Genomic DNA, 27,859 nt, shown 5'->3' with positions numbered 1-27,859 from the left:
TATATATATAGTGTTCTCAGCTGTCACTTTTTACCCATTTTAGTTCTTGTGACCTATAGATGAAAGCTGTCTTAATAAAGAAGGAAGCTTGCTTTATTTGTGTTTTCTGCTTCATCAGCAAACTACTCCAAAGAAAAATTGCCATGGTTCTGCATCGTGGAACGCAACTTTTTATTACTATAAATCTGTTCTGTAATACATGTTATCCCCATTTCTTATTTTGTGTTAAGGAAGAGCAAGTTAGGAATTCAGGGAAGATACATCTGTGTGAGGCTAACATAAATGAGAGAATGATCAGACACTGTGCCCTAATTTTTCCTGACAAGGGCACAAAGTGAAGGCCCCATAATGTGAATTGAGCTTTCCAGATAAACATAGTTTGATTTTTCTGAAGTGTCAGGTGTTTGCAGATGGCACTGAATTCATGCAGAGAGGACCTCTATAAATCAGACTGCTTTTGTTTAGATTGCTAAATGAAGACCGTCAACTTTGGGATTCGGAAATGAGCACTGCATATTCTGACCTGAGACATTAATGGATTTGCCAGCCTGATAGAACAAATGGCAAAATGCTGGAGGAAATTAAGCTGCATGGAAAACTCTGATGTCAATGTGATTTACTCATTCCAAGTAACGATTGTAAGTTTTCTGTATTTGCATTTAGCGGCGGTTGTTTGATAAATTTTGTTTGTGTTAAATCTGTGTTTCAATTCATATTTGTGATAGCAACAGAATAGCTTATTTTAAATTACTTCAGTGGAAGCACCATATAATTCTCAGTAAGACTGAAAACTTCTTGATTTTTGCCTCTACTAGATGAATAAGTAACTGGTAGTGCCATTTCAAGTTGCTATGTGTGCCCACTTGAAGGACTCAATTACTCTGGTATGCATGAACCATGTTTCACACCAGCAGACATTTCATTGTGAGGTGGTTTCCACCGTTACCGAGCAACAAAAACCTCTGTTTATTCAATGGCTGTGTTCTTCTGTACCATACTTGATAAATCTCTTTTCAGGAAAGAATTCACTACTTAAACCACTGCCTTGCTCTTTGTCATTTCTATGTACTGATCTTCTGGAGGATGACCTCTAGTTTTACTGCGGTCTGTTGGCTACTGCTACAGAAACTTGGAGAAACAGCAGCAAGTGGAGTCTTTTAAGTTTACTGCCACATAATGACAATAGAAGAGAATGACCATGGCTTCCCATGGAGCTGAAAGGCAGGTGAGTGCCTTTAAAATGTCCACCTTGCTAGTTGAACCAGTTCACAAGGTGGATCGCCAACAGTATCGAAGTCTGTTAAAGAAGATGTGCATGCCTGTTATGAGAGGTCCTGAGAACAGACATGATTTTGCCAGCTTTGAAGAGAAAACCAGTAACTCTTTCCTTAAATTCAATCCATTCACTCCTCCAGTAGGGCCAAATTACCCTTTATTCCCACACCGGGATGATGTGCCTTTAGCGGATCCCTGCTCAGGTTTCGTGAGTCCAGGAGCAGATGCTGACCTGCAGCCCAATGTTGGAAGAGCTATTGAATCCCTGGTGGACTACAGTGACGTGAAACCTCACCAGCGGATCCCCATCACAGAAAAGAGAGGCCAGACTGCCCACAGGAGGCAGATGATCCTCCTGGAGGAAACCAGCCAGAACGGAAGGTGGAACTCTAGGGCTGTGTCAGCTGCTTCTGTGAGGGCACGACTCAGAGGTAAAGCAAACTACTATTTTTATTTTTCAATCACCAAAGAGATTGCTGATGCTTAAAAAATAAATACAATTAGTTTCTGAACTCCATCCCCCAAGGTCCTGAAAGAACAACCTTATAAAATATATTTGCCTTGGATATTTGAACTGAATATAACAACTGCAGTGGAGTGTTTGTATGATTCATTTCCCTGCTGTAGAAAAGAGGTACCAGTCAGCAAATTCTACCAAGCATTCTCATGCTAAAAAAATAAATTAAAATCTTTGAAGGTAAATAATGTTTTAAAAAATCTATTTAGGTAAATTGTGAAGTTATATACAATAGTCCTAATGAGCACCTGTTTTAATGTAAACTAAAATAATAAATCATTCCAGCATCAGGAAATCCCCTGGATATTCCTGTGTCTCTTAGTATTCCTGACAAGTTGCAGAGCAGGGCATTTAAAGACCTATTCCAGTGTCTAGTTGATCAGAGAACAGAAGTTCTTTAGGACTGCCATCCCATGTTGGTCTAAGTACATATTGTCCTCTTATTTTATATCAATGTGTTACCCATAAAGTTAGATCTGATTGTTTCATCTTGATTACAGCATCAAAATGGAAATTCACTCTTTTTAACATGAAACAAAATTGGGTTGGTTGTTAATATTCAGAATTTTCTGATGAAAATTCTGCAAAGCAGAAATATTTACCCAGGGCTTCTAAAGGCAGACATAGTTAGCAGTAAGCAATATGGTTGAATTTTTATAAAGATTAAGACAATTCCAGTTATTTTCATAGAGAACTGCTCATTACAGCTAGAAGAAAATTTTATGAGAACTCAGGCAACGTGTTCATAGATGGGGAGAAGCATTTCTTAGAACACAGTAAAGAAATGTAAAGAAGCTCCTTGTTCCATTTTACTATACAGAGATAAAACTCTCACTTCACAGTTAGCTATACTTTAATCCATGTTATTGTCATCATAAAGTCTCTACATGCTATAAATTCAGGCAGTGTTTTTGGTTCCTTGTTTCTGTCTTTGAACTTTGCATCTTAAATCACTTTAAGTTTACTGCAGTCATGTAACAGAATCCAAAAGAACACAAGAAACCACATGGGATAAAAAAAATAGACTCTATAATTTTCCTTTTTATTTTCTTGCTCATCCCATATAAGTTTCACTCTTATTTCTCAGATATTGTGTTGTCCATTTACCTATGAAATTAGACCTCAGACACCAATCAGAACTTATCAGCTTTTTTTTTCTGCAAGCCTCTGGAAAAGTGAAGGGGAAAGATTTGAGATATGAAATTCTATCTGACTATTAATTTTTCCAATGCAGAGAAAAGCAGACAAAGACTGAGACAGAGTTACTCTGGCATATAGAGACACACCTGAAATGAACACAGACAAAATCTGAAACTGAAGGTCATCAGGTTGGTAACCCAGGTTGCAGTCCAGAAAGTGGTCTGAAATGGAGAGTAGTTCCAGAAAGCAGATAGAAGCTCTCTGGTGGCTTTCTGGTGGTTTTTCATTGTGTAAAATTCAGTATTAGGGTGAAATACTGACTCCACTGAAGCTGTTGGAAAAAGTCAAACTCAACTCAGGGACAAAACCTAGAAACAGATACAGTCCAGCATAAAATTCTTAAGGAAAGCTGTGGAAATGTTTTTCCAAACTTAGTATTCATTTACAAGTTTTCTTGTGATGCTGAGATATTAACTACAAATATGTAAATATAGACATAATTAGTAGTTGAGTTTTAAGCTACTATTTTTAATGAGACTGCATAAACAAATTCCAGATTTCAGCTATGTGATTCAGAGAGCCCAGCTACCAACCCCCAGGCACATGATGTGATGAAAGTTGCTCATTCTTCTAGATATCGGACCCCAGACATTCCACAGCTAAGTTGTTTGGGGAAGTTGTGCTGAAAAAAAGATCAGCCAGGCATTTTGCAAGCCAATTCTATGGTCACTTTCTCCACTGTGGGGGGTGAACGGAAAAAAAAACATAGACAGAAGCAGCCTTTGAGACAGATGAGCTGAAGTATATAAAACATCTGCAATGGACAGGAGGGTCTCTTGGGAGAAGATGTAGTGCTATGGCTTTGGCAGTCAAGAGTGCTACTTTGAACTTCCCCAGCAGCCTTTTGCATCTACTGAGCAAAGCAAGTTTATTGAACAGTGAGGCTCTGTGATAGCAAAGCGAAGGTGAGAAGCTGACAAAGAAGGTTGATCTAAGACTGGAGAATCAGAGCCTGCCAGAGAAGGCAGAGAATAGCTGAAGAGCTATTCTTCATGTATACTCGATCAGTATAGCGACAGTGCTCAGTGCTAGATGACAAGGTCTTTGGGAAGCTGACAGTGTTTGCCTGTAGAGTCCCCTTCTCTCACTCATATGACAACAGGATTTTGTAACCTTTTCCCTGTGGTCTCAAGTTTCTTTGCAGTGTTTTGGAGGACCTCAGAATTTGACCACGCAAGTATATTTGTACCTGGAAACCTGGTGACGAAGCCCTCATATCCAGTTTGTAATTATTATTCTGTTTTGTGTGGCTTAAAACAGAGATGGGCATGGGTATTGTAGAAAGAACCAGGGTGTTTGATAAGTGTGATAAGGAAGAGAGATGACTTCTTGCCCCTACTGGAAGCTGACACATCTGTAGATAGCATTTTCTTCAAAAACTGGGAAATGGGAAACACTATGGAGTTTACCTATAGATTTGATAGTAACCCTTTTTTATAAGAAATAAGCAGTTAACACATGCTGCTGCTAGAGAAGCCATATTTGGATTTGCCCAAAAGCCCAATTAGTTCAGTATTCCATCCAAGACTGGATAATTAACAAAAAATGTCATCATACTTCCTCCGCATATTTCGCTATCATGTGATGATTTGTGGACCACAGATTTGTGACCAGGAGATGATGTGTTTGTAGTTTGTAGTCATGGATTCATAGATTTGCCTTCATTAATATATCCGCTTGCTTTTTGAACCCATCACTTAACTTCCAACCCTCTATTTCCATGAAATTTGTGAATATGTTAAGCAACAAAGTCCTAAGACTACATGGGCTACCTCCAGGTCTCTCTACAGATGACCTTCATCACCCTGGAAACTTGATCATTTACCCCTTCCCTCCTTCTCTGATCTTCTAATCAATTATTTATCTGTGTGAAGATCTAATCTTTATTCCATTGTTACTTTAAGAGGCTCTGTTGAAGAATTTTATGCAGATCTTGTTGAAATAATTGTGGTCACATTAAACACATCCCACATCCCAATGGCTTTCGTATAGGAAGAGTTCCCTTCCTTGTGCTTACTCTCCTGAAGTAAGAAGCATTTTCTCCAGAATAACCATTACTCTGGAGAAGAAATATCCTGGAGTAATCCAGGACTAAGCAGCACGTTGAATGTAAGGCATATCAAAGTAGGTTTCCAGCCTCTCCTACCTTTCAAATAATGATAGAAAATGACTGTAGGCAATGCTGGTGCAGCCCCAATTTGTCATCTGGAAATAATACATAAAAACTCAGAATAACGTCTTGAGGGCTGAGTGCCATTGAATAAAACAACTGTGGTTTCACTAAGGATTTGATTATTTATCGTCCCTACAGTTAGGTATTTCACCATGCATCTGTTTTTCACTTGCCCAACAGCAGAGTGGCGTTTTGTTTATTCAACGGTTTTGTTCTATCTCTGTAGCTTATTTTGCCATGCATGTCTTTCCAATATAAACTGATGGGTTTTATGCTTATTTATAATTAGTTTTCAGGAGGTGATCTGTAGCCTTTTCTTTCCAAGGAGCAGAAGAGAGAGAAGTAGTGGTGTTAATAGGTTATATTTATTTTTCATATATAAAGAGAAGTAGAATAATTAACCAAATAACTAATCAAAATAATCTGGAAGAGTTATCTGCAAATCCTTCAATTGGCATTATTATCTCTTGCGGGGCCCACTGAAATCAATACTCCTAATTTTAAAATATAAGAGGTCAAAAACAGTGCACAGTTGTCGAACGACAGTGAGGTGGAGTGAAGCTTGTGAGACTTCTGGTTTTGTGAAACCTCTCTGCATATGTGTTTATGTGGTGACATAAGAATCTCACTTTTTCCTATGAAAACAAAAAGATGTTATGGCTTTCATGGTTTCTGGGAAACAGCTTAGAAATGTGAAGGAGTACATCTTCAGTTTCTGACTCAGAATCCAAACCAGAAATTCCCCAACTTAATTATCCATGATTGAATCCTGCTTTGTCAGATTAGGAGATTATTTTAAGTAATAAACTGCAACTGACAGGTTCATTAAGCTTGTCATTAGTTAAAAGTGACAAAGCCAAGACGCTGAGTTCCCAACTTGGACAAGAACAGATCATGCCATTTTTAATCCTGTGGACTGAGCAAATCATTAGGGGCATTGAAACCTCCAGAAAGTTGACTTAAAGACAAAATCATTGCAGTTTTACGCTAGATCTTTTCTACTGAAAGCAAAAGGAGAAGTAAATGTTAGAAGATTAATCATGCCAGCAGTAGGTCAGTAGTGTCAAGGTGGCAAATTACAGTATACGGTGCAAGAGCAGAGGTCTCTAGAGATGCATATGTACAATTATGAAAGCAAATGTAAAATTATATACATGTCCTCCTAAGGACATTGTAGCTGACATAAGTGTTTTACACATACAGCACAAGGAATAACAGTTGTAACCTTTAGCTCTTTAATCAATGGACCAGAGGAAAACTATTTTTGTAGAACTACTAGGACATATGGATGGATATTATTTGAGCCATCTACCTCTTTACTGTAGAGGGCACTAGTACATGCATAGCTATTAAGTAATTACAACATCTCAGCCATAAAACTTAATTCCCATATGAGTACAAGTTGTATATTTGTAGATGGAGCTTAAAGTTTACACAAAGCTGAGGCAATGAAGATGCAGCCACCATCTTTACTGAATGCACATTACCTGTTTAAGAGAATTTTTTCTGAAAGAATTGTTTTAATTGGAGAATGATTCAGTTTGAAAGCTTTTCACAGTGCAAAGATCCACAAATTCTGTCAAGCTTTTCAAAAGCAGCAACTTAAAGTTATAGCACTCCGTGCAAAAAGCTCTTTTAAAAACCAGGTCATATTATTTCAGTACCTACATATACCATTAGGATACTAAACTGTATTTCTTTTACTGAAAGCTGTGATTTTCTTTTAAGCTTTGTCAGAGTGATTAGTTCCGCAAGAACTAATTTCATATTCTGCACGGTGGTTTTCAGCTTTTAGTCTTTGAACTATTTTATCCAAAGTATACCTAAATTTTCTACAAATAACTAGGAAAAGTAGCTCTATTATGAATTAGCTTAAATTTGCTGCATAAAGGTCTTCATATGGATTGGAATTTTTTAGGGGTCTGGAAGTAAAAAGCAAGTTGAAAACTACCTAAGTGGTACATTTCTGATACTAAATAATAGTTTCCAGTGTTCATAGAGAGAGTGGTGTGATGGCTGTTTGGCTGCCTACCTCTTTTAGTATATTATAACAAACTATATTTAGAAACACACTTTTCCCAAAGTCATGAAAAGCATTATGCTAGTTAATGGCGCAACAGTTTGAATGATACTCTCAGACATATCCCTTATCTTATTTTTAGGATTATTTTGTGGATTTTTTGCTGATGCCCTAAGGAGACAGGTTGTTTCCGTTTGTCTTATTTATCTCTTGCTTCTCCCCTAATAACTTTTAACCCCATTGGTGAATATCTGCCAAATTTGAAGTGGGTATAAACATCACAAGGATAATTGCATCCCTGCAAGATTTTTGAAGGTTGAAGTCTGGCAACAGGAAAGACATAAATGAGTGTTCTCTTTAGGGAGCTGAGACTCGGGCATTATAACATCCTTCTATTTGGCAGCAGCTCATGTGCTTATCAGCCTGTGTGTACTGGCTTACCAATCAGCACATATGTGACTCTACAGTAACTGCAGGATATGACATCTTGGTGGGTAAGCCTGATTTACAGGACCTGGTCAGGGAGAGCTCAAATTATTGGAATATGAAGTTGGGAGGATGAAGGAGAGAGAGAAATATCTTTAGGAAATCAGTAACCTACTGCTCATGGAATAGCTTGTTTATTGCTCTCAGGGTTGTCAAAGATTATGTAGCTGTAGAAATGCAATATGCAATTACTGGGTTGCATTAAGAAGCTTTTACTGTTATGTTTGCTAATTTTAATACTGTCCTTTATGCAGTTAGTACTGTACACGACAACATGTGAAGTAGACCAAACCATAGCAATGTATGTTGCGGTATTATTTATCACTTACTTTCATCTTCCATGTAGTTTATTGTATTTTTTTGGAAGTTTGTAATTCAGCGTGGTAACAGTTAACTGAGCATTGGTGCATCGATTTTTGTGGGAAGCCATGAGTTGTTTTCATCCAGTTTAAAACAATAATGATTGCTGCAAATTGATTAACACAATAGGAAGCCCTTTCTTTCAGATTGGAGAACTCCAGTGAAAGTTGCTCCTGCTTTACCTGACCAAAACCATATTTTTGCATTTTATACGGATCCCAATCTCAAGGCAAGTGCCTGGTACTCTTCTCATAATGACAGAAAACATGCTTAAATCATCTTGTTTCTAGTCTGTTTTCCATTTAACATTCTTTTGGCAATGATTGCAGTAATGTAGTGAAATCGGACTTTGTCATTTCTTCATCTAATTACATTGAAATAAGGGCTATATTTCAGGTAGCTGTATGCTAGCATGACCAGATTTTAATGGTGGCCATCACTCCAATAATTTTCATTTTTTGTACTATTACTCCGCTTAAGACATTTAGACTGTAATGTGAGACTGATACAACCAATGTCAGTTACGTGTAACTGGAGACAGACTGAAAATACCAGAATGTACAAAAGATACCAAAACCTCATACTTGGTATAAATACTCATATATTTAATACTTAGGCACTGCCTTATTCCATAGTGCACATCTAACTAAGTCTTTCCCATATTGAAAATGTAATGGTATCCTTCATCCTTTTACACTGATAAGATTATTCATAATCCTTAAAGTGTTGCACGTGCTTAAATAGTTAGAATATTAGAATTAAATAGACTATTTCAGTTGGAAGGAACCTACAACGATCATCTAGTCCAACTGCCTGACCAATTCAGGGCTGAGCAAGTTAGAGCATGCTATTAAGGGCATTGTCCAAATGCCTCTTAAATACTGACAGGTTTGGGGCATTGACCACCTCTCTAGGAAGCCTGTTCCAATGTGTGACCACCCCCTTGGTAAAGAGCAAGGGTGACTCTCCAGCCATTCATCTTCCAATTTATAGTGCCCAGCGTTACTCAGTCCTAGGTGCAGAATCCAGCATTTGGACTTGTTAAATTTCATCCCATTAATCACAGTCCAATACTCCAATCTATCTAGATCCCCCTCCAAGGCCTCTTGTCCTTCAAGTGAGCCAACGGCACCTCCTAGTTTGGTATAATCAGCAAACTTGCTAATGGTGCATTCAACTCCTGCATCCAGATTGTTGATAAATACGTTGAACAGAACTGGCCCTAGAATTGAACCCTGAGGAACACAATTCGTCACAATTGCACATTATAAAAATACATCAGGCATATGTGAGGAACTGCAAAATGTGTTTGCTATACCATTTTATAAATAATATAACAAATGGAAGGCTACCTTCCTGACGAGTAGAGAGGCAAGGACATTCTGTTAGTTTTTAAACTTGTACTTACCATATTAAATTTTCCTTCCTGAGTAAAACTCAGAAATAGATCCATTCTTGATCTCCAGTGATGGCTGGTTAAGCATGTGAATGAAATTGTATGTTTCACATCCTGATGAAAAAGAAGATAGTAAACTAAGAAAATGCAGTACATACAGTTCACTCTTTAAATAAGCAATCATAGTATCATATATGTTGATAGCATTGCTTTCTGCCATATATTTGATTTCTCTTAGGAATCAAGTGATCCTTCTGCAAGGTGGAGAGAAGAAAAAGCAAGGGACTATTTCTACAAGTCAACTACTCAAAAGTGAGATACAATTTCTTTTGAAAACAGTTTTGTGCTTTGCTTCATTTTTTCATCTTCTTTTTGTTACTGTGAACCTTTAGGTAGCAGTAGACATATAAGACTACAAACAGTTTTTCTATGACTTGGCACTTCTGGTGTTTTAACAGCATTCAGCGGGATTTATCTCATGAACTTTAGTTATCTAAAAGCTTGTGTCCAATCTGTGCCTTTCATCTCAACTTCCTCTACAGGCAGTGAAGAGAAACTGGAGTTTCCAAAAACACATTCTGTACATCTGTCACAGGCATGATATGACTGGTACCTAATCTCTATTTATATCTTGTCTCATTTAATTGATTATTCAAATTTAGAAAAAATAAATCCCATCACCACTGTAAGCTTCTTGGAAGATAAACTACCTCTCTTTCAATTAGTGAGTGAGAAAGTTTTAAAGAAGATAAGCCTGTGAAACTTTACCATAATACTTGTTCCCCAACAAGCAACATATTCCAAGCTTTTTATTTTCCTTTAAACTAGAAATATACGCCTTTGTTATTTTCTGCATCCTTCTTTGTCACATAATTCCTTATTTTCTAGCTACCACTGTCATTCACTAATGATTATGCAGGAACTTATTTATCTTTTTTATTGTTGATTTAGAGCTTATGAAGAAGTTCCTTGGGATAATATCTTACCTTCCAAAGTCCAGCCTCCAGAATCAACAGTGGAGGTGTTGGCTGATCCTGTTTCCCAATGTTTCACAAAAAGGAGATACAATCCTGAACCTGAAATAAGCCAAGTCAGTGAACAATTTCTTGCCTACAGGTTTTAGGTTTTGCTAATGAAATGTAGCCTAAATTTTGTGTAGGTCATACACAGCATAAACCCACGGCAATGTTTTCAAATAAAAACAGTCTCAAGTGTGCATTTAAGGTCATCAGCACACTCCAGTAATTGCCTCAAATGATTTCATAACTTTTCCCTCCCCCTCCCCTGTCAATTTGTACAGAAGAAGATATGCATGTACGCTACCAAAGGAGAGGAAAAGGATATTGATGAAAAATTTTTTGATAGGAATGATGCTGTAACATAACAAATCTCACGTTAAGTTAGTTTACTTGTGATTATTAACTGTAATAATTATTATTTTTACTAAACTAAAATTCAGTCCTGCAATTGGTTCTGATTGCTGCATGAAAATCTATTAAGCTAAATAAATTAGGTAATGTTGCCTTACAAGAAGCATCTAATTATGATTTTAGGTTGTTGGAGTCCTCTGGGACAGATTTCAAACAAGATCTTTTACCTCTCCACAGAGACCTGTTAATTTGTAAGTTTAATTTTTTTGTGAGTATCGGGGTCCTGTGAACACTTTCTTTATGAAGTCTGCGTACAGTTAATTATTTCAAAAGACTAAATTCAGCAGTGTTCTATGACTAGAGAAATTAAGATAGTCAATCAATAAATATATCAGAAGTATACTCTAACATGCTTCTCCTGTCAGCATTAAATATAAAAAGCAGAACAGAAGAAATCTGTAAATGAATGATTGTCATGACTTCATACATCTGATGTTTTCATTAAGACATAACATTTATGAAAACACCATGGTAGTCATATATATGTACAAACTCAAGGCTTTATCTGCTGTCTGTAGAATCAAAAACAATCACCTGTGCGTTTCTGTGTCTTTTTTCACTCTGTATTTCACTTATTCTATTCTGTCTCAGAGTGGAGCATTTTAGATGAGACCAGTAAAGGGTGACAGGAGGTTGAAAGGATTCAGATAAGAGCCAAGAAGAGATGGGGAAGGAAAGGTTGGTCAAAGCAAGATAGGAAAATGATAACTTGCCTCCTTCCTGGGCCATGGTCCAGCAGATTTGCTGGGGCAAACTCAATGGACAGGTCTGCTACTGGGCATGGTCAGGCATACAGTGGGAGAGACAGGTAGCTCTGCAAGGTGGAAGGGATACAGAAAACACTATCATCATGGTTTCTTGAATGTTACTCTTTCAAAGGAATACAGATGTGGATAGTGAGAGCAGTTTGCAGGGACAGACCAAGAGAGAAATTCAGACCTGATGTTAAATTTTCCCGTGTTCTCAAGAACTGAATGAGAGAAGTATTACAAGTAGAGAAGTAGTTCATTTTTAAAGAAAACTTGCTTATACTATCCTAGGAAATTGACTGAAGTCCCAGTATCTGAGTATAAAGATATAGGTAAGATATAAAGGTATAAAGACAAGATTCTGCCTGCTGAACAGGGTCATTTAGCATATATGCCAACCTAATCATTTACCATGGTCTTTTACCAAATTCAAATGAGCATTGCATCATTCCAAGAGCAGAACTTTGGCTTGTCACCACCTCTCTTTTGGGACCTCATAAATATTCTATCAGAATATTCTGTGTAGCAAAAAAAAGGTGATTGATTTATTTTGTCTTTAACAGTGTAAGCCGAAGCTCTCGAACCTGTCATATCCCTCTGTATACGTAAGTACAATGTTCCTGGGTTGTTTCTACTTTCTACATTTTTGATTAAGCCCAAGTAATCCATCTCTCATTTTCTGAAGCAAGAGTTGTAGATGGACTATGTTACCTAATCTTAAGGTGTTTTCTGGTGCCAAGGGAGAGTGTGTGCTGAGTCTTCTCTGCTTGTGGGTGGCTTCAGCCTTTACCTGTAAACTAGAAATCAGGATCCATTATGTCCTCTTTGGAAGAATATCTCAGTCTGTTCATAGGCATAGTCAAAAGGACAAGAAATGACACATTTCTATCTTATTTCCATTTTTTCCAAGCTTCCTTTCTGCACATATGTACGAGAGCTATCATTTTTTATGTGCTGCAAGTTCAGCAGATGATTGTTTTCATCTTGGGACATGCCAAGCACACAGGGCGGTTGATCTCCATGTTTTTTCTTGTGGACCGCTTTAATAAATAACTAGAATTTTGGAGCATCTAGTGTATGGTTCAGCTGCCTCCACCAGCTGTTTTATGAATAATGTACATATCTGTGATTTCCTTTCTATTCAAACAGTGGCTGTGTTGGTGCAGTAAATTTTGAAGACATTGACAATGCTGATGTAGACTTAATCCCACTTAATCACGTGAGAACTCCAAAGCCTCGCTACACAAGCACTGCACAGTATGTTTCTTGTATTAGCATGATTTTGATACTGTGTCTTGAGACACAAGCACTGCACAGTATGTTTCTTGTATTAGCATGATTTTGATACGGTGTCTTGAATTCTTATTTGGGAAAGGGAAAAAAACAGTTATAGATCTGGTCTGGGGACAAAAGAATGAAAAAAATTGGGTGGGACGCTCCCTATTCTTTTTAATAACTTGAATGAGATCTGATAACACAAGAAGTACAGTGGGATTTCCGATTCAAGGTTGAACTTTAAGAGTCCTTTTTAATAACTGAGTCAGTAGTAAATGACCTGCAGTGGTAACTGCCTACAGTGTTCAGTGTAGGTCTGTATAAATCTAAGGGACCATTCAGCCTAGATATACAAAATGACTCAAGCATGCTGATACAAAATGAGCAGAGAGATGTCTGCTGAAATGATGATGTAACAGATTTTATCCATCTATTTGTATTATGGTAAACTTAAATGCAACCTGTTTTGACTAGGTATGAATTTGTCATAGGTCATTAGGGCCTGATTCTTTATTGTATCACATTAGTATCATAGTTTCAGGGAAATTATGCTCCTAACACTATGCATCATGCTTTTCAACCAGAAATGTACATTAGGGATTTTTTCCATCCAGGAGTTGCAGTGTGGCCCAAGTGACCCTGCCATCCATCTAGTACAGAATGGTTGTAATGGACTGGGAAGTAAAGGTTGCCTGTGGTAACACCAGTGCAATATGCTGTCTTGGTTTAATGAACTCTTCACGATCAGCAGACTCTGACCTAGGCGGGGATGGACATCAGAGTATACTCTCTCTCCTACTGTTAATCTTTCTAGACTAATTGCACAACCAAGTTTTAAGAACTCAGCAGGCGCCATTCGGTTTTCCTCTATTGAGAAAGTTTGCATGTGAAGCTAGTCAGAGCACATCTGCTGGATCATATCCCAAAACATCTGACTCGTGGTTCCTAATGATGCTGAGACTACCTAACACAGGCATTCCTGCAAATGCCCAGCAGCAGGAAATGAATTTGTATTACATTCAAGGCTCAAGTGGGGAGGACATGGAAGAGAAGGTTTTGAGTTTAGCCTGCACCAGGAATTTCTGCTGATGCCATTCTGATTAGAGTCCTTACTCTATTCAGAGTACCCAGTAGAGTATCCAAAAAAACTATGCTTATTTTCAGAATATGCCGTAACTTTCATACTTCAAATGTTTCCTGTTCTTTAGTATTAATGAACAGGTCTGTTGGGTAGAAGTGTATGTGCCATGGGTAGTACGGTAGATGGGTAGTATGACTTGAATATTACCATGTTAAAAATGTGTGATTTTTAACGTTAGCCACTAGATGGCCTTTGAGTTTGCAGAAGCTCCCTGAATGCTATTAGGAACAGCTTACTTTTAGCTAGTCACGAACTTTGAAATCCAAAATTCTTCATTTTAAGCCTTTCCTAAGGTTGTCTTTAGTAGCTTGAGCTGGTATTAAGCATTTATTTGCAAACTTTTGAGGAAGTAAAATGGTAAAAGTAACAACATAATGGTAAGAACTAAAAACAATAAAACAAAAGAGGAAAGAGATTGTTCTGTTTACTTAATCAAATTTTCTCTTTGCATAGGCCTTTCCTTTCTGTCCTTTCAGTGGTCTTGCACAGTCCACATTTGTGAGGAAACTACATAAGGGATACTTCACTGGGGGAAGCAGAGGGAGAGAAGCTGTAAAAATATTGCCCTCTCTGTTCTGAAGAAAAGGCATAATGCTGGGTCTTACTGACACATGGGAGAGTATGTGCTAAACATTCCTAGTCTCTGCGAGCTGCCTTGGAAGTAGCTGGAATTTCTGAGCTCAACCTTAGGTCTGTTCATGTCTGTTTCTCACATCAGTTTCAGGGAGAAAGCATATCCTTTTGCAATGCATCATACGTCACACTTGTGGGGAATGGTACATCATTCTTTACACAGTCTTACTCATTACAGCGGTAGGTTCACAGGCAAAGTAAGGTGCTAAGTTTTTTAAGATGGTCAAATTTGACCCATATTACTGCAACCGAACCTATTAGTACCAGTCTTTTATGTACATAATGCACCATTCTGATTGTTTTATCTCACCTCCTGCACAAGGCATCTGATTTCTCACAGCCTTCATCTGACTTAACTTTTGCTTGAATTAGAATATAAATTTATTATTGAGAAATGTGCTTTAAAATTACACACGTAGAATACAACATAGTGCTGAACAGAGATTTCTGAGTTTGTAGGAAAGTTAGGAGAGCTATTACCCCTTAGTTCTGCCATGTCATGCTGCTGTTGCTGTAGAGCTTTGAAGAATAGAAGCTGCAAACAGACAGATATCTTGTCTGGAGCTATTTGCAGCATCATGGTGTCATGGTGGATTTATAAATTTGAGCAACAGGTCTATCTTCTCCAGATTCTCCATGTCATTTTCCTGTCTTTTAGTGAGTGAGGCTACGGGTTTCATTGATTTCTGGCAACCAGGAGACCAAGATCTCTGAGACCTGAAAGATTCTGACATCTCAAAATTGTGAGAAACTCAATTCCACCTGAAAAATTCTATTAAGTTCTCCATGAAGTATATTTATTCTCTGTCTATGATTGTCAGACATCAAGGTTGCTATGATTTTAAGCAGAAGAAAGAAGAAAGTCAGAAAGAAGACATAAAAGTGATCCCTATTTTTTTTTTTTCAACTTTATGTGCTTGCCCGTAGTTCTGGAAGGATGTGTAAAGACTGCTAGACTCCCACCAAAATCCTTGAGAATTTAGATATATGCTTTGGATTTAGAAGCCAAAATAAGCTTTGTAAGTCTGTAAAATGTAAAAATCTCTTTGTAGATAGTTATTTTCACTCTTCAGTGGACTCGCAGTTGAACTTCCTGCCTCTAGCACTTGGGCAACAGCATTGGTGCTCAGGCATTACTCCAGAGTGAGACACTGGTCTTCCCCAGACCATGCAAGAAAATGTTTGCCATTCAAATTATTAGCAAAGCTGAAACTAGCTAAGAGTCATCTGTCATGTAATTTTGCAGAGACAAACAGGAAGACTGGTGAACCTGGGCATGTTTTGTATGTTACCGTTGTGCCCACCCTCTCTTCCTTTTGGCAGAACAGGAAACTGTCTTCTGTTTTTCTTCTTTTGTCTTAAGGAATTAAGGTTTACGCTGCAGTTGAGCCTAAAAGCCCCTAGGATAAGATCAGTGTTGTGAAAAGCTGCTGTGTATATACCCAGCACTGTAGGTAATACTCTGAAGTCCTTACCATGCAATTTGGAAGTTTTTCAGATGGGAATCCAGGTGCAGTGTGATTAAGTGGTTTGCCAAATCCCACTGGGAATTTGTAGCATAGTCAGGAATGAAACTTCATGTATCCTGAGCACTAGCCTGTGCCTTTTTTTTTTTTTTTTAACCAAACTCCAAGCTTTCAGCTATTGAAATGAAGCTTTGTTGAAACTTGGTTTCAAAAAAACAGTAATGAGCACAAAATGATGGCCATAGTTCTTAAAAGTTCACTTTAAAGTGAAGACTTAGGAATATAAGTCATTTTTTATCCAGTTTTTCTCTGTGGTTCAGACATGGAATAGCTGTGGGAGCCTACGCCACATGGCTGTAAAAAGCCATGTCATAAGTGTTGTGACTCATCTAGAAGTGCTAAATTTATGAATCTGAACTTACTAATCCAGACTATGTTTGTGATCTGGTGGTGGTCTAGGGTGATCAGTAGGCATTTCCATGATGGAGCTGTGGCAGTGCTTTTCTCGGTTTAGACTCCTCATCTTCACATTTGACCAAAGATCCTGGATGGTAATTCAGTTCCCCTCATTCTCTTCCAGGCTTTCATTAAAGCTTGTCTTGGTGGAAAGGGATCAACTGCATCATCTCTTGAGGTCTGTTCCAGCCCTGGAATGTAGCATCATTCTTAATATCCTTGGTTTGTGTATGCACTCCTGAATTTGCTTTAGGATGAACTTGTTCCTCTTTTTCATCTTTGGTAATGTTGCAATGTATGCCTAAAAGCTGGAGTCTTCTATCATTTCTTTGCCAAGGGCAACATACAAATCTTTTTTGAAAAAAAGCCAGTCAAAAAATAGGAAGTTGTTGTGAAAGAGCACTCTGAAAATCTCTTTCTAATGCAGTCTTTTTTCACAAACAGATCTCCAAAAATCTTTTATAAAACTTATCATGATCTCGTTTTACAGCTCAGTGCTCCATCGAGTGGACTGCATTGTCAGAGCACAGAAGTTGTAGGATTGAATCTCATCTTTTTATGCCACTGACTAGCAAAGTTCCAGATTGAATGTTTTAATACCTTTTTTTGTATTTTCATTATATGCTTGTGTAGTTTTGTTAGGTATACTGGACAACAGCTGTCCAGTGGCTTAAGTGGCTTTCATTGTATTTTTAAATTTAATGATTTTTTGTGCATAGTTTCTTTTTCTTGTGTTTTGTTTTTTTTTCCTACTTTCTCTACTTGTCTCCCTACTTTATACTCTTTTGTTGTATTTGCTTGCTTTACTTTTAGACACGTGAAGTGTAAATTCCATCGTAATCAGTGAGTTAAAGGTCTCTGCTTAATAAGATTTCCTGAACAGGAATAGAATTGAGTATCTGTTCATATATTTTGCAGAGCCGAGACGTCTATGATTTGTTTTAGAAGATTTTGGACTCTGAATTGATTATGTCTGTTATCCATGGTTATTTTTAATTTGTTTCTTACTGACTTGATTATTAATTATTTGCTTATAATATTTATTTATTTGTGGAAGATGAATACTGCATTTGGTTTTATATGTCACATAGCTAACCATATACTAGGTAGGGAAGCAACTAAGAGCTAAAGAGTATGTTTTGTGCAGCCAGCCAGGCTTTCAAAAATAGCTTAGCAACCACATATGAAAACTGGAATTCTGAAAGAGCTCACATTCTGGGTGCACATTGATTGCTAAGCTCCTGTGAAAATCTGGCCACAAACACCACAATGAAACTTATAGGTGCTGAGCACTTTTAAAAATCTGATCCCCTATGTGTAACCGCTGTTCCGACCCGCATGTATATCAAGGAAGAAGAGGATGGTCTGTATTCTAAGGAAACACTGTATTGTCAGCTTCCCTGGGCAAGCTACACAGAGGAGGAAACTTTGCAGCACAGCTACAGTGACTTCCAGAAAGGCTCAGACTGCTAAATTCTCTGGTCACTTTTGAGAGGCTCTAGGTTATTAATAAATGAAAATAAGTAATGACCCAATTCATTCTTTCTTGTTATTAACAACTACTTTGAAAAAATATCTTTCTTATTCAGAAGTGTATTTTAAACCTAATAATTTTGAAAACCATACATAAACTGATTTTTACTGCATCATATGGATTCCCACCATAATCATCTGCTGTTCTCTTTTTCTTAAACATCTTTATAGGCATGTAATTTTATATAGTTCTCCTCCACCCCTAGTTACCAGCTTTTTCCTTTGTTGACCTCTTCCCCAATCAGCTGCTGAAACAAGGTTATGCCTATGTGGTATTTTAGTTCTGCAGGTGTTTTAAGGGTCAATGGAAAAAAAGCCTCCTACGCTGGTGATGGGGATTTCCTCTGTAGCATTCATGGGCAGGGCTCCGGTAAACGCTCAGTCTGACAGACACAAATAACTCTCCTCCTTGGCATTGTTAGAACTCCCTTACACCCTCAGTGAGTTAACAGTACTTAGTGTAGTGATGGTGTAGCACACTTAGTGCATTCCAACATAGACAGCAACAGTTCGTATCAATCAAATGTTATATCTGCCTTGTGCTTTTCTCTTTTGTGTGTCTTTTATATTACAGCACTGTGATACTTATTGCAGCCTACCTCTTGAAATTTGGCAAAAGGAGTTAGGACAGAGATTATGTTTTCTTGTTCCGTATTAAAAGCCTCTGCCTGCAGAACTAAGTAAAAATGTGGGAGTCGTTAGCATTTTAAAACTTGCTACTCATAATTAATCAGCTCTCATAATACCCACAAGAGGGCAGTGCTTACACAAGCATGTGCATTATAACGGTGTGTTACTTGGCAGCACTTTTGAAGCACCAACCAGTTCATTGCTGTAGCATTGGTAAAGTAGATTATAGTCTTCGGTTTTGAAAGATGAAGACCGAGGAGGCTGAACTGACTCGTCCAAGGCCACAGAAGTTGTCTGTGTCAGAGAGAGGACAGGATCTGACCAAAATCCATGTCTGGAAGCAGTTCATTGAAATGGGAACTTAATACATACAGTTTCTAGGAAGACAAAGTCCTAAGCGTTTCAAGTCCTGCAGTTCTTACACAAAGCTATTCTCTGAAACTACTACCCTTTTTCTTGTTTTCTCAAGCTCATTGGGCAAAATGCTACTATCACATCAGTATATCTGTAGTGACTTCAGTCGTATTTCTTCAGTGTAGTCAGCTTCCAACTGACTCTGGGCATGCATCCCTTATCATTTCAAGTTACCACAGAAACCTCACAGGCCACAATTAGCTGGGGCCAGGACCCTCTGCTGCCTTGCACCTTGCATAGTCATTTTCAAGGACTGCCTAAGAGCTTTCCCACAATGTATCTTTTCTTCAGAAACTGACAGCTTGTCCACCAGCATTTTTAGTGATTTTCCAGTTTGAGTCATCCAGGGGGTTGAGGGTGGGGTATGCTGAAATACCCTACTTTGGCATTTTCCAAATCAGATTTTATTGCTGGCTTGAAATGCAATCTTGTTTCTGAAAAATATTACCCCCTATTAAAAAGGGGGGTTGAAAAAGTTGAAAGCAGAATAAAACTGTTTGAAATTGTGGAAACAAAATGTTCCAGTTGAACATGATTCAAAATATTTCTGTGGAATTAGCATTTTGATGGTTTTATCCTTTTAGAAACCCCAAATCCTTTTGTAAATATCCTTTCCCTGTCCTGCTTTGATGGCTGAGGGAGGAGGTTATGAAATGCAACCGAGAATGCTCTGTTCAAAAATCCTGCCAGTCCCATGCTTTGCTCTGCATGGAGCACCTTGTTTTCATTGCACAAATTCTCTCAGGTATATTCTTTCCCAACACAAGAGGCTGTATACATTGAGTTTTCTGACATAGGATCATGTTTGAAGCATTTTTACCACAGGTTATTCTGCTTGGCCAATAGGATTGTGGAGTAAAAGAAGGGCCTGACATACCAGTCTTCCTGGATGGGAATTTGAGGTGGAAGCCAGTTGTGAGTCTTATGTACTGTGAGTGAGACCTGAGAGGCCTGTTTTATAATTGCAATAACCAGAAGAGCTCATTAATGGCTTGATCTTGTGATTTAATTCTATGAGATTATACAACAGTGTTTCTAAGAAAGAGTAAGTTGACAGGAATTCTTTGTTCATAAGTGGAAGGTAAGAATCTACCAGTTTGCTTTCACTAGACAGAATTTTTGAACAAAAAACTTGGATACCTTAGTCATTGAAGCTGAAGTGCTAGATACAAGGTTTTCAAGAATTACAAGCTCTTTGGGGCAATTTTGATTTTGCTCCCATAAAAACAGCTGACATGGAATTTACATGGCAAACCTGGGCATTCCATGCCCTGGAGACACCCTAAAGCATCACTCCCAGCTGCTGCTTCAGAACAGTATGGGTCTTCTGTGGGTCCTGTGCTATGGGGTGTTCTCTCACATACCTTAAGACATCTCAAATAGCTCTAAATGCCAGTATGGGTGACCAACTAAATTAAGTAAACTCACATGGACCTGCTGGAGCGAGTTCAGAGGAGAGCCACAAAGATGATCAGAGGGCTGGAGAACCTCTCCTATGAGGACAGGCTGAGAGAGCTGAGGTTGTTCAGCCTGGAGAAGGCTCTGGGGAGACCTTACAGTGGCCTTCCAGTACTTAAAGGGGGCCTACAGAAAAGATGGGGAGGCACTCTTTATCAGGGAGTGTAGTGATAGGATGAGGGATAATGGTTTTAAAGTGAAAGAGCGTAGCTTTAGATTAGATATTAGGAAGAAGTTCTTTCCTGTGAGGGTGGTGGGGAACTGGAACATGTTGCCCAGGGAAGCTGTGGATGCCCCATCCCTGGAAGTGTTCAAGGCCAGGCTGGATGGGGCTTTGAGCAACCTGGTCTAGTGGGAGGTGTCCCTGCCCATGGCAGAGAGGTTGGAACTAGATGATCTTTAAAGCTCCCTTCCAACCCAAACCATTCTATGATTCTATGATTCGAATCTTCGAAGGCAACCCAGGGTGGACATACGAAACAGAGGCACACCGAAGCAGAGGCACTCAGAATCACTACATTCCACTTGAAAAATATTAGAGCTTGCACAGATTCAACTGTCAACACTGTATGTTTCTTCTTACTGTTGGGACAAAGAGCTGCTAGCATGATAACAAGGAAGTGTATGAACAAGAGAGATGTCATGGTTACAGAAAGCAAGCTTGATGACGACAGCATAACCACAGAGGAGTTTTGTATGTTGCCCAGTGGTAGCCTGGTACTTGGTTGTTTTCTTTAGCAGCAACAATCTGGTTTAGCAGCTCATCAGAGAAAACACACAAGAGCTAGACCAGTATAATCCAAAAACAAAAAACCAAAGGGGTATTTTTTTTTAACCTCAGTTTCTTCTGCTTTATCACATACATAACCGCAGCACATTTTTGCGTCTTCTTTGCAGGTTCCCAGGAGAGCAGCTGCTTTACTGTAGTGTAAGCTTTTACTATCCTGGTACTTTTAGCTTCTCTCTGCCCATCTCTCTTCTCTTTCAGAACTACATCCTTCCCACCTGTTATGAATATACCAACTTCTGTCAATCCTTTCTAACAAACAGTCCAGAACAAGTCTTCATCTTGGGTAATCTCTCAGGCTTGATTTTTGAGTCCCATTTAGCCATTTATGATGCTTTCTCTTTCATTCTAGTTTCGCAAGTTTTAAAGGTCAGAAGATTTTATCAATCAGATGCCTAACAGTGCATAATGTATTCTAATATCTCCACAGTTGTATAGTTATTATGTGAGTTAACTCCAAATAGGCTTATAAAATGTTGCAAGTTAATATGGGGCTTCTTGTGATCTCCTTCCTCTCTGACACTCATACAATTTCAGGGAAGTCAGTGGAATGTCTTTATTGCATATGAGAGATGTATCTTGGTATGTAGCATGTCACCAGGGCAATAAAACTCTGTTCACAGTCTGACTGATTCCTTCAAAGTGTTATCACATTTTCAGGTTTAGATGCGCTTATGCTCACACACACCCGATGACCGTTGTGTCCCTCAGTGGGATCCTTGCATATGCAGATGAAATTTTCTACAGAGTTACCTAATCTGCATGTAACCTAACAATTGTCTGCTTTGACATGAAAAAAAGCAAATTTGTCTGCAAGCCATTTTGGCCAATTCTGAAAATACATTCCACTGTTATACTAGATTTTCAGGCCTACTTGTTACCTCTGCATGGCTGCTGTCAAGACAGAGAGCAGATTTGTTACTTGCTCGCCCAACTGCTTGGCAATTCCCTGTAGGTAACAGCTTCCCAAGCCCTGCAAAACGGCTGTACCGATTCTACAAAGCCATCTTCTCTGGATGGTCATGTACTGGAGCATGGCACAGGGAGTATAGCAGTATATGAATGTATGTATAAGTGTAAGGCTACTCCAAAATAAAGAACTAGATGTTCTTTCTGCTAACTATGGGTACAAAGACTTCAGCATATACCGCCAATGCTCCTGTGGCAAGTATAGTTTACCCACAGTCCTTTGTTACAACTGTGGTAGGAAGATACGGCATTTTGTTATTAACTCTGCTATTCTCATGAGGAATTTCAGAACCAAGTTTCCTAGTACACAAGTCAAAGAATTTTCTGATAAATCACATCTCGCACATATGTCTTTGCATCTTGTGCTGAACCTAGTTGCAGAGAAGGAGCTGATCAGCTGTACTGAAACTAATAGCTCTATGCAGTTTATAGTTATAGGAACTGTTTATTTTTACCCGGAGTACAGGGGAACCAAAAAATACCTCAGAGATAATTTTAAAGGAGGCACTGTTATCGTTCATGTGGTCTGAAGACCCACAAAGGACTAATGCAGGCAAGGTTTACAATCCCAAGTTTTTAGTTTAGTTAGTGGATGGAACAGCTTGTCATGAGCTCTTAAAATCCATGTGTATGGGCAGTCTGGATATATGTATAATTCAGCAGTGTCCTATTTTGAGCTGTCAATATATAACAGTACTGATGATACTTTAAGTAACTTTGTGCTGCAAAAAAAGCTGCCATATAGAGTATTTTATTTTTAATCTTCATGGTTTATCTCTCTGAATTCATATTAGTTCCTGCTTTTTTTTTCTTTAATTTTGTCCACCTCTGCTTCATCTTGCAGCAATTGCTATCAAAATTTTCTGTTGTGCTACCTCAGATAAGTAGAAGTCTTTCCTTCGTCTCTTTAAGGAACTTTCTTTTTGAATTTCACATTAAAACTTAGTATCAGAATTAACAAAAGGCTTTAGACACATACCATCTCATTCCACTGGTGTACTTGAGCTAAAATATAAGTTCATGTGTCTAAGCAGTGTTAATAATATTATATATACATCTTATACATTCTCAATAAATTGTGGGGGAAATTTAGAGAACTTTAGAATCATTTGGGAAATTATTTGGTTTTAGGCCATGAAAAATTACTCCTGTTGGCTAATGCCTGCTACCTAAATGTCATGTTTGAAGCTGGAACCCAAGTATGAGCTAAATCTGTGTCACATTTTTAAAGAATATTTCCTTGCTTTTTGTGCTCTTTGCAAACCCCATGACCCCATTCTTAATTTGAGATTAAATGTTGCTTGTAATCATGAATATCATACAGATTTTTAACCAAAACAACGGGGGGGGGGGGGGGGGGAGGGGGCAGGGGGGGAAGGAAAAGTCACCTAAGCACTGACTTTTGCCGTGTCTAACCAAAGATTTTGGGTCAGATCATCAGCTAGATCATCATGTTGTTTTGCTGATCTTGCTATGCCAGGTTGTACATTCTAAGGACTACTCATTATATTATGAAGAGTTTTTACCCCATCCATCTTTGATATACAGTAGCTATTTTAGAAGTGATCCATAAGTCATATTTCAACCCTATAGTCATTTAATTTACTCTTTCTCCATCCCCCATCCCCCCTTTAACTTTTTCCTTTAGCACTCCGAATATCCCTGGATACACTGGCAAGGTTCATTGGTCAGCAACCCACCCGGCAAATTCTAATCTTCCATCAACAACCCCATCAATAATTGCACGACTGCATGGGTAGGTATGAGGTATATTTCTCAGCTTGTTCAGAAAGATTACAGGGAAAATCATAATTGCATTTATTTAGTTAAAGAACAATTAAATGTTAAGCATGACATTCCATTGTCCTAAAAAATACAGAACATTTGGGGTTGCATCCCACCACGTTGTCATGCTAACCTGAAATCCTTTTGAGGTTTTAGAATTTTTCTGGACCATCATGATGTATGTACTGGGAAGGTACTTTAACACTGATGTAAATCATGATTTTTAAATGTGGATTATTTGTACACTGAGAATTTTTTTCTTTAGCTACGTTTGGTGTCATGGCTTAAGTGAGGGGGTTTTTTTAATTGATTGATACGTGTGTGTTTTGAAAGAGGCCCATGAATGTCAAAGCTAAAAATTCCCAAAAGAAAACTGCGTGGTGGTGTGTTTCCAAACTGATGTTGGCAGACTTATTAAGTGGGTATTTGCTATACAAAAATAGTTGTTAAAAATGGGTGTGTTTACTCAGAAGGCAGTGCGAAGCAAAATCATGCCATGCCCCACGCAGATGCAACCCAGGACCCTATGACTATGAAATCATCATAGCCCCACATCACTATTGTGACTGCCTCATGAAGTGAGTTAATAGCCTTTATTCTCTCTTGCTTTTCCATACAAGGCTTGTTAAAAATATGAGCCACATTTTTTTAAGTATCTAGGTGTCCAACTTGTTGGTTTCAAAAGAGCTGGACACTTCAGATCAGCTGAAAGATCCTTTTCCTTTTGTTAGCACAAAGGGCTTCTGACATTGGCAAAGAACCAACCTAGCCTTTCTCCCAGTAGCTTCAGAATAGCTTAACAATTATTTCTTTCCCCTCCTTTATGATTTTGTGCTTTAGACTCTGATTTCTTGTTATCCATAATGATCTAGGACACTATCCCAAGTTTCTGTGTTTTCCTGAGGAATTTCTCCTCCACTAAACTATTTTAATTGGCCTTAAGATTCTGTTCATGTCACACTTCTTTTTCACTGTCAGTGAAAAGTATGCAGAAAAGGCTTGAGGAGCTTTAGAGAGCTGCCTGGCTTTTATAGAACTCGCCTTGTCAAGTGTTTCATCATTGTGGAAAATGCACTGACTTCCATTTCTGCTGCCCTCCACCTGTTCACCTCTGCTCTTTTTCGCTTGTGGTCATACATAGAAAATGGGCAGTCACCTGTAGTTGTAGTTTGCTGTTGACAGGGAATGAAGATGCGCAACAGAGTCCTGAGTCTCTATAAACTAATAAAGCTGAACTCTGAGCAGCTTGATGCAAGACTAACTTGCTTGTAAATGTCACAGACAAATAAAAAGGCAAATGCATCTTAGCAAAGATCATTGACAGCCTTCAGATAGATACCAGATTTCAAGAGCAGAAAGTCAGGCACCACTGCGATCTAAGAAAGGAAAACACATCTGATACTTCCTTTTACTTTCTACAGGTGTTACTGTGGGTATAGTTCACAGTGGATGAGTTTTCTTAGTTTTTAGTGGATAGCAAGAACGGAGCTCTTATTCTGTGCTAATGGTGACTTTCCAGAACCAGGTCAGAATCCCCAACTTTGTTGAAGAAGGGTGTGTAGGAAACCGATAGCAAGCATCGCATCATACCCAGACATTAGAGACCACGTTTTACCACACTTTTTCTGAGCGGAGTGGTACATTCCCCTGAGGGTAGAACCACTGGTTGCAAAATTGTAGCAGTCCTATTTTACTTCCTGTGGGGCTACTTGTGGAGTAAGATAGTGTTCACTGGCTTGAGATGGAGGATCGTAGCCCTCTGTGAAATGGCTGTGTAAAACTATTAGGGATGCTGGAAATCTGCCCCCGACATTTGTTAGTGATGCCCATAAAAGAGAGATGTTTAACATTTGATTCCTTCCCTTTGTAAAATAAATGATAAAAGTCCTGCTGATTTCAGTGGTCACAGGTCAAGCTAGAGTGTAGTGGAGAAGTGAAGAGAAGAGAGATTATTCCTGGAATACGGGAACAGACTACCCCAATTCACCTCCACATGCTTTTCATGTAGGACATGATCTCATTCTTACTGGTTTTAAAATGGTGGCCCCTTTTTTCCCTCTTTGATCATTCTCAAGCCATGACTGTAATAATTTATCAGAAAGTAGCAAGTGATTGCATGTGGTGGATGTTTTTATAGCTGCTTTATTTGACATGTCTACAATATATGGTCAGTCTCCTGAAGACAATTATGGGTATCAGAGGGAGTCTCTTGTCTACTGCTAACATGGTCTAATAAATGTTCCTGTCAGAAGTATCAGCAGTATCAGATAGACCAGGCAGCATGCAACCACTTCTGTGCTGTATTTCTATTGCATGGAGCTTCCACAGTATGTGGGGCAAAATCCTTTATACCTGTTTTAAGCATTATGAACTCAACAGGATTGTATAGGATATAGAACAGAAGAAATATTGTTTCTTCATCTTCAAATATGAATAGTATTTTTATACGTCAAGCTTTATTGGTGTATTTTTATTGTATTTTTATTTCCAGGTAATCCCAAGGTGAAGTCAGAAAATTAGATTTCAAAGTCCTTTAGTGCAGTTAAATTCTGGCAGCACTGTTTAGCTTTTGCATAGGAAGAAATGTTTTATGTATTGTTGTGTGTTTTGTTTTGTGTTTAAATGAACTGTCCATTGCTACCCAGAAAACACAAATCCATTTGCACCATGAGTTGTATGGAAATGTGTTTGCCTTGCCATAGTTAATATAAGGCAGAGCTGGATTTAGTTTGATTTTAGAGAGACGGATTGCACTTTTTCAGCAAGTTGCTTTGGAGATTTCAAAAAGGATCTTTAGGTCAGAAGGAAATATTTGTTGTTTGGAGAGTGAGTGAACATAATACTCTGTGATCAGTTCCGTGTCAGCCCTGCTTTTGATTAGGTGTTTTGCAGCAGAGGGGCTACACCAACTTAGGTTGTAGGTATAAGATTATTTATAGTGCCTCTTCCCGTAAAAGATTAGAAGAATATCAGTAGTCTAGCACAAATTGTTCTCTCCCAGACAGTCCCCAGCGTATTTTCTAAGTCCCGTCCCAGTATTCTGTACCACTAGGACTGGGCATGTAAAGCAGGCATGTCATGGTGCCAGCAAAGCATTTTTCCTAGGCTTGAAAGGCAAACCTCCAGCATCACCAGTGTTAGCCCTCCAGGCACCACAGAGCCTTATGCGCTTGAACGCATTCAGTATGCTCATGGCACTTCTCCACAGTGCGCAGGTTAGTTGTGAAGCAACGGTGTGTGGCCAAGAAAGGCTGAAAAGAGGCAACAGGCATAACATGCCTTTCTTACAGCTGCTGGAGGGATCTGTCTTTCAGCACAGATGCTGAAAGATCCATATGTATCTGTATGTCCATTGCATATATCCAGAAAGTAAGATGTAAAACTCTTAGGAAGATTTGCCACCGTTGTTCATAAGGGGGCTGATTTTAATACTATGGAATATTGCAAATTCTTAATATTCGCTGAGGCTGATGGGCATAACTGTTTATGAAGAACGCAGTGGGAGGGAAGAAGAGGGCATGTTTAGCAATATAAGAACACCTTTTAAAAGTCTTTTTTTTCTCTGTTTTTTTCTGACTGCAGATACGTAGCAAAACACGGAAGCTCATCTCAGTATAATCACCAGGGACCTTTATCTCAAGTGGTGACTCCAGTTAGTCCTCAGAATTCTTTCAACAAGAGAGAACAAGAAACCATTACAGTTTAG

The 27,859-nt window shown here is 38.5% G+C and overlaps 1 protein-coding gene across 1 annotated transcript; it reads left to right on the top strand.

Annotated features, from left to right (window-relative positions):
• Nucleotides 1–1,192: 1,192 nt before the first annotated feature.
• SPATA48 (spermatogenesis associated 48) lies at nucleotides 1,193–27,859 on the top strand. The gene is made up of 9 exons (XM_054193172.1): nucleotides 1,193–1,706; nucleotides 8,178–8,260; nucleotides 9,666–9,739; nucleotides 10,379–10,517; nucleotides 10,981–11,048; nucleotides 12,170–12,211; nucleotides 12,756–12,863; nucleotides 24,017–24,124; nucleotides 27,736–27,859. The coding sequence occupies exons 1-9, from the start codon at nucleotides 1,193–1,195 to the stop codon at nucleotides 27,857–27,859; spliced, it is 1,260 nt and encodes a 419-aa protein (XP_054049147.1).

The sequence above is a fragment of the Rissa tridactyla genome, chromosome 2 (genome assembly GCF_028500815.1).
Source record: "Rissa tridactyla isolate bRisTri1 chromosome 2, bRisTri1.patW.cur.20221130, whole genome shotgun sequence".
Lineage (NCBI taxonomy): Eukaryota > Metazoa > Chordata > Aves > Charadriiformes > Laridae > Rissa > Rissa tridactyla.
Note: the sequence above shows the minus strand (reverse complement) of the source record. Positions and strands in the feature narration are given on the sequence as shown.

What these genes read in the sequence shown, in the direction of transcription:
- SPATA48 (XM_054193172.1), top strand. Translation starts at nt 1,193, where the DNA reads ATGACCATGGCTTCCCATGGAGCTGAAAGGCAGGTGAGTGCCTTTAAA. An exon ending in TACAAGTCAACTACTCAAAA is followed by an intron (nt 9,740 to 10,378) that starts GTGAGATACAAT and finishes TTGTTGATTTAG; the next exon opens with AGCTTATGAAGAAGTTCCTT. An exon ending in TGTCATATCCCTCTGTATAC is followed by an intron (nt 12,212 to 12,755) that starts GTAAGTACAATG and finishes CTATTCAAACAG; the next exon opens with TGGCTGTGTTGGTGCAGTAA.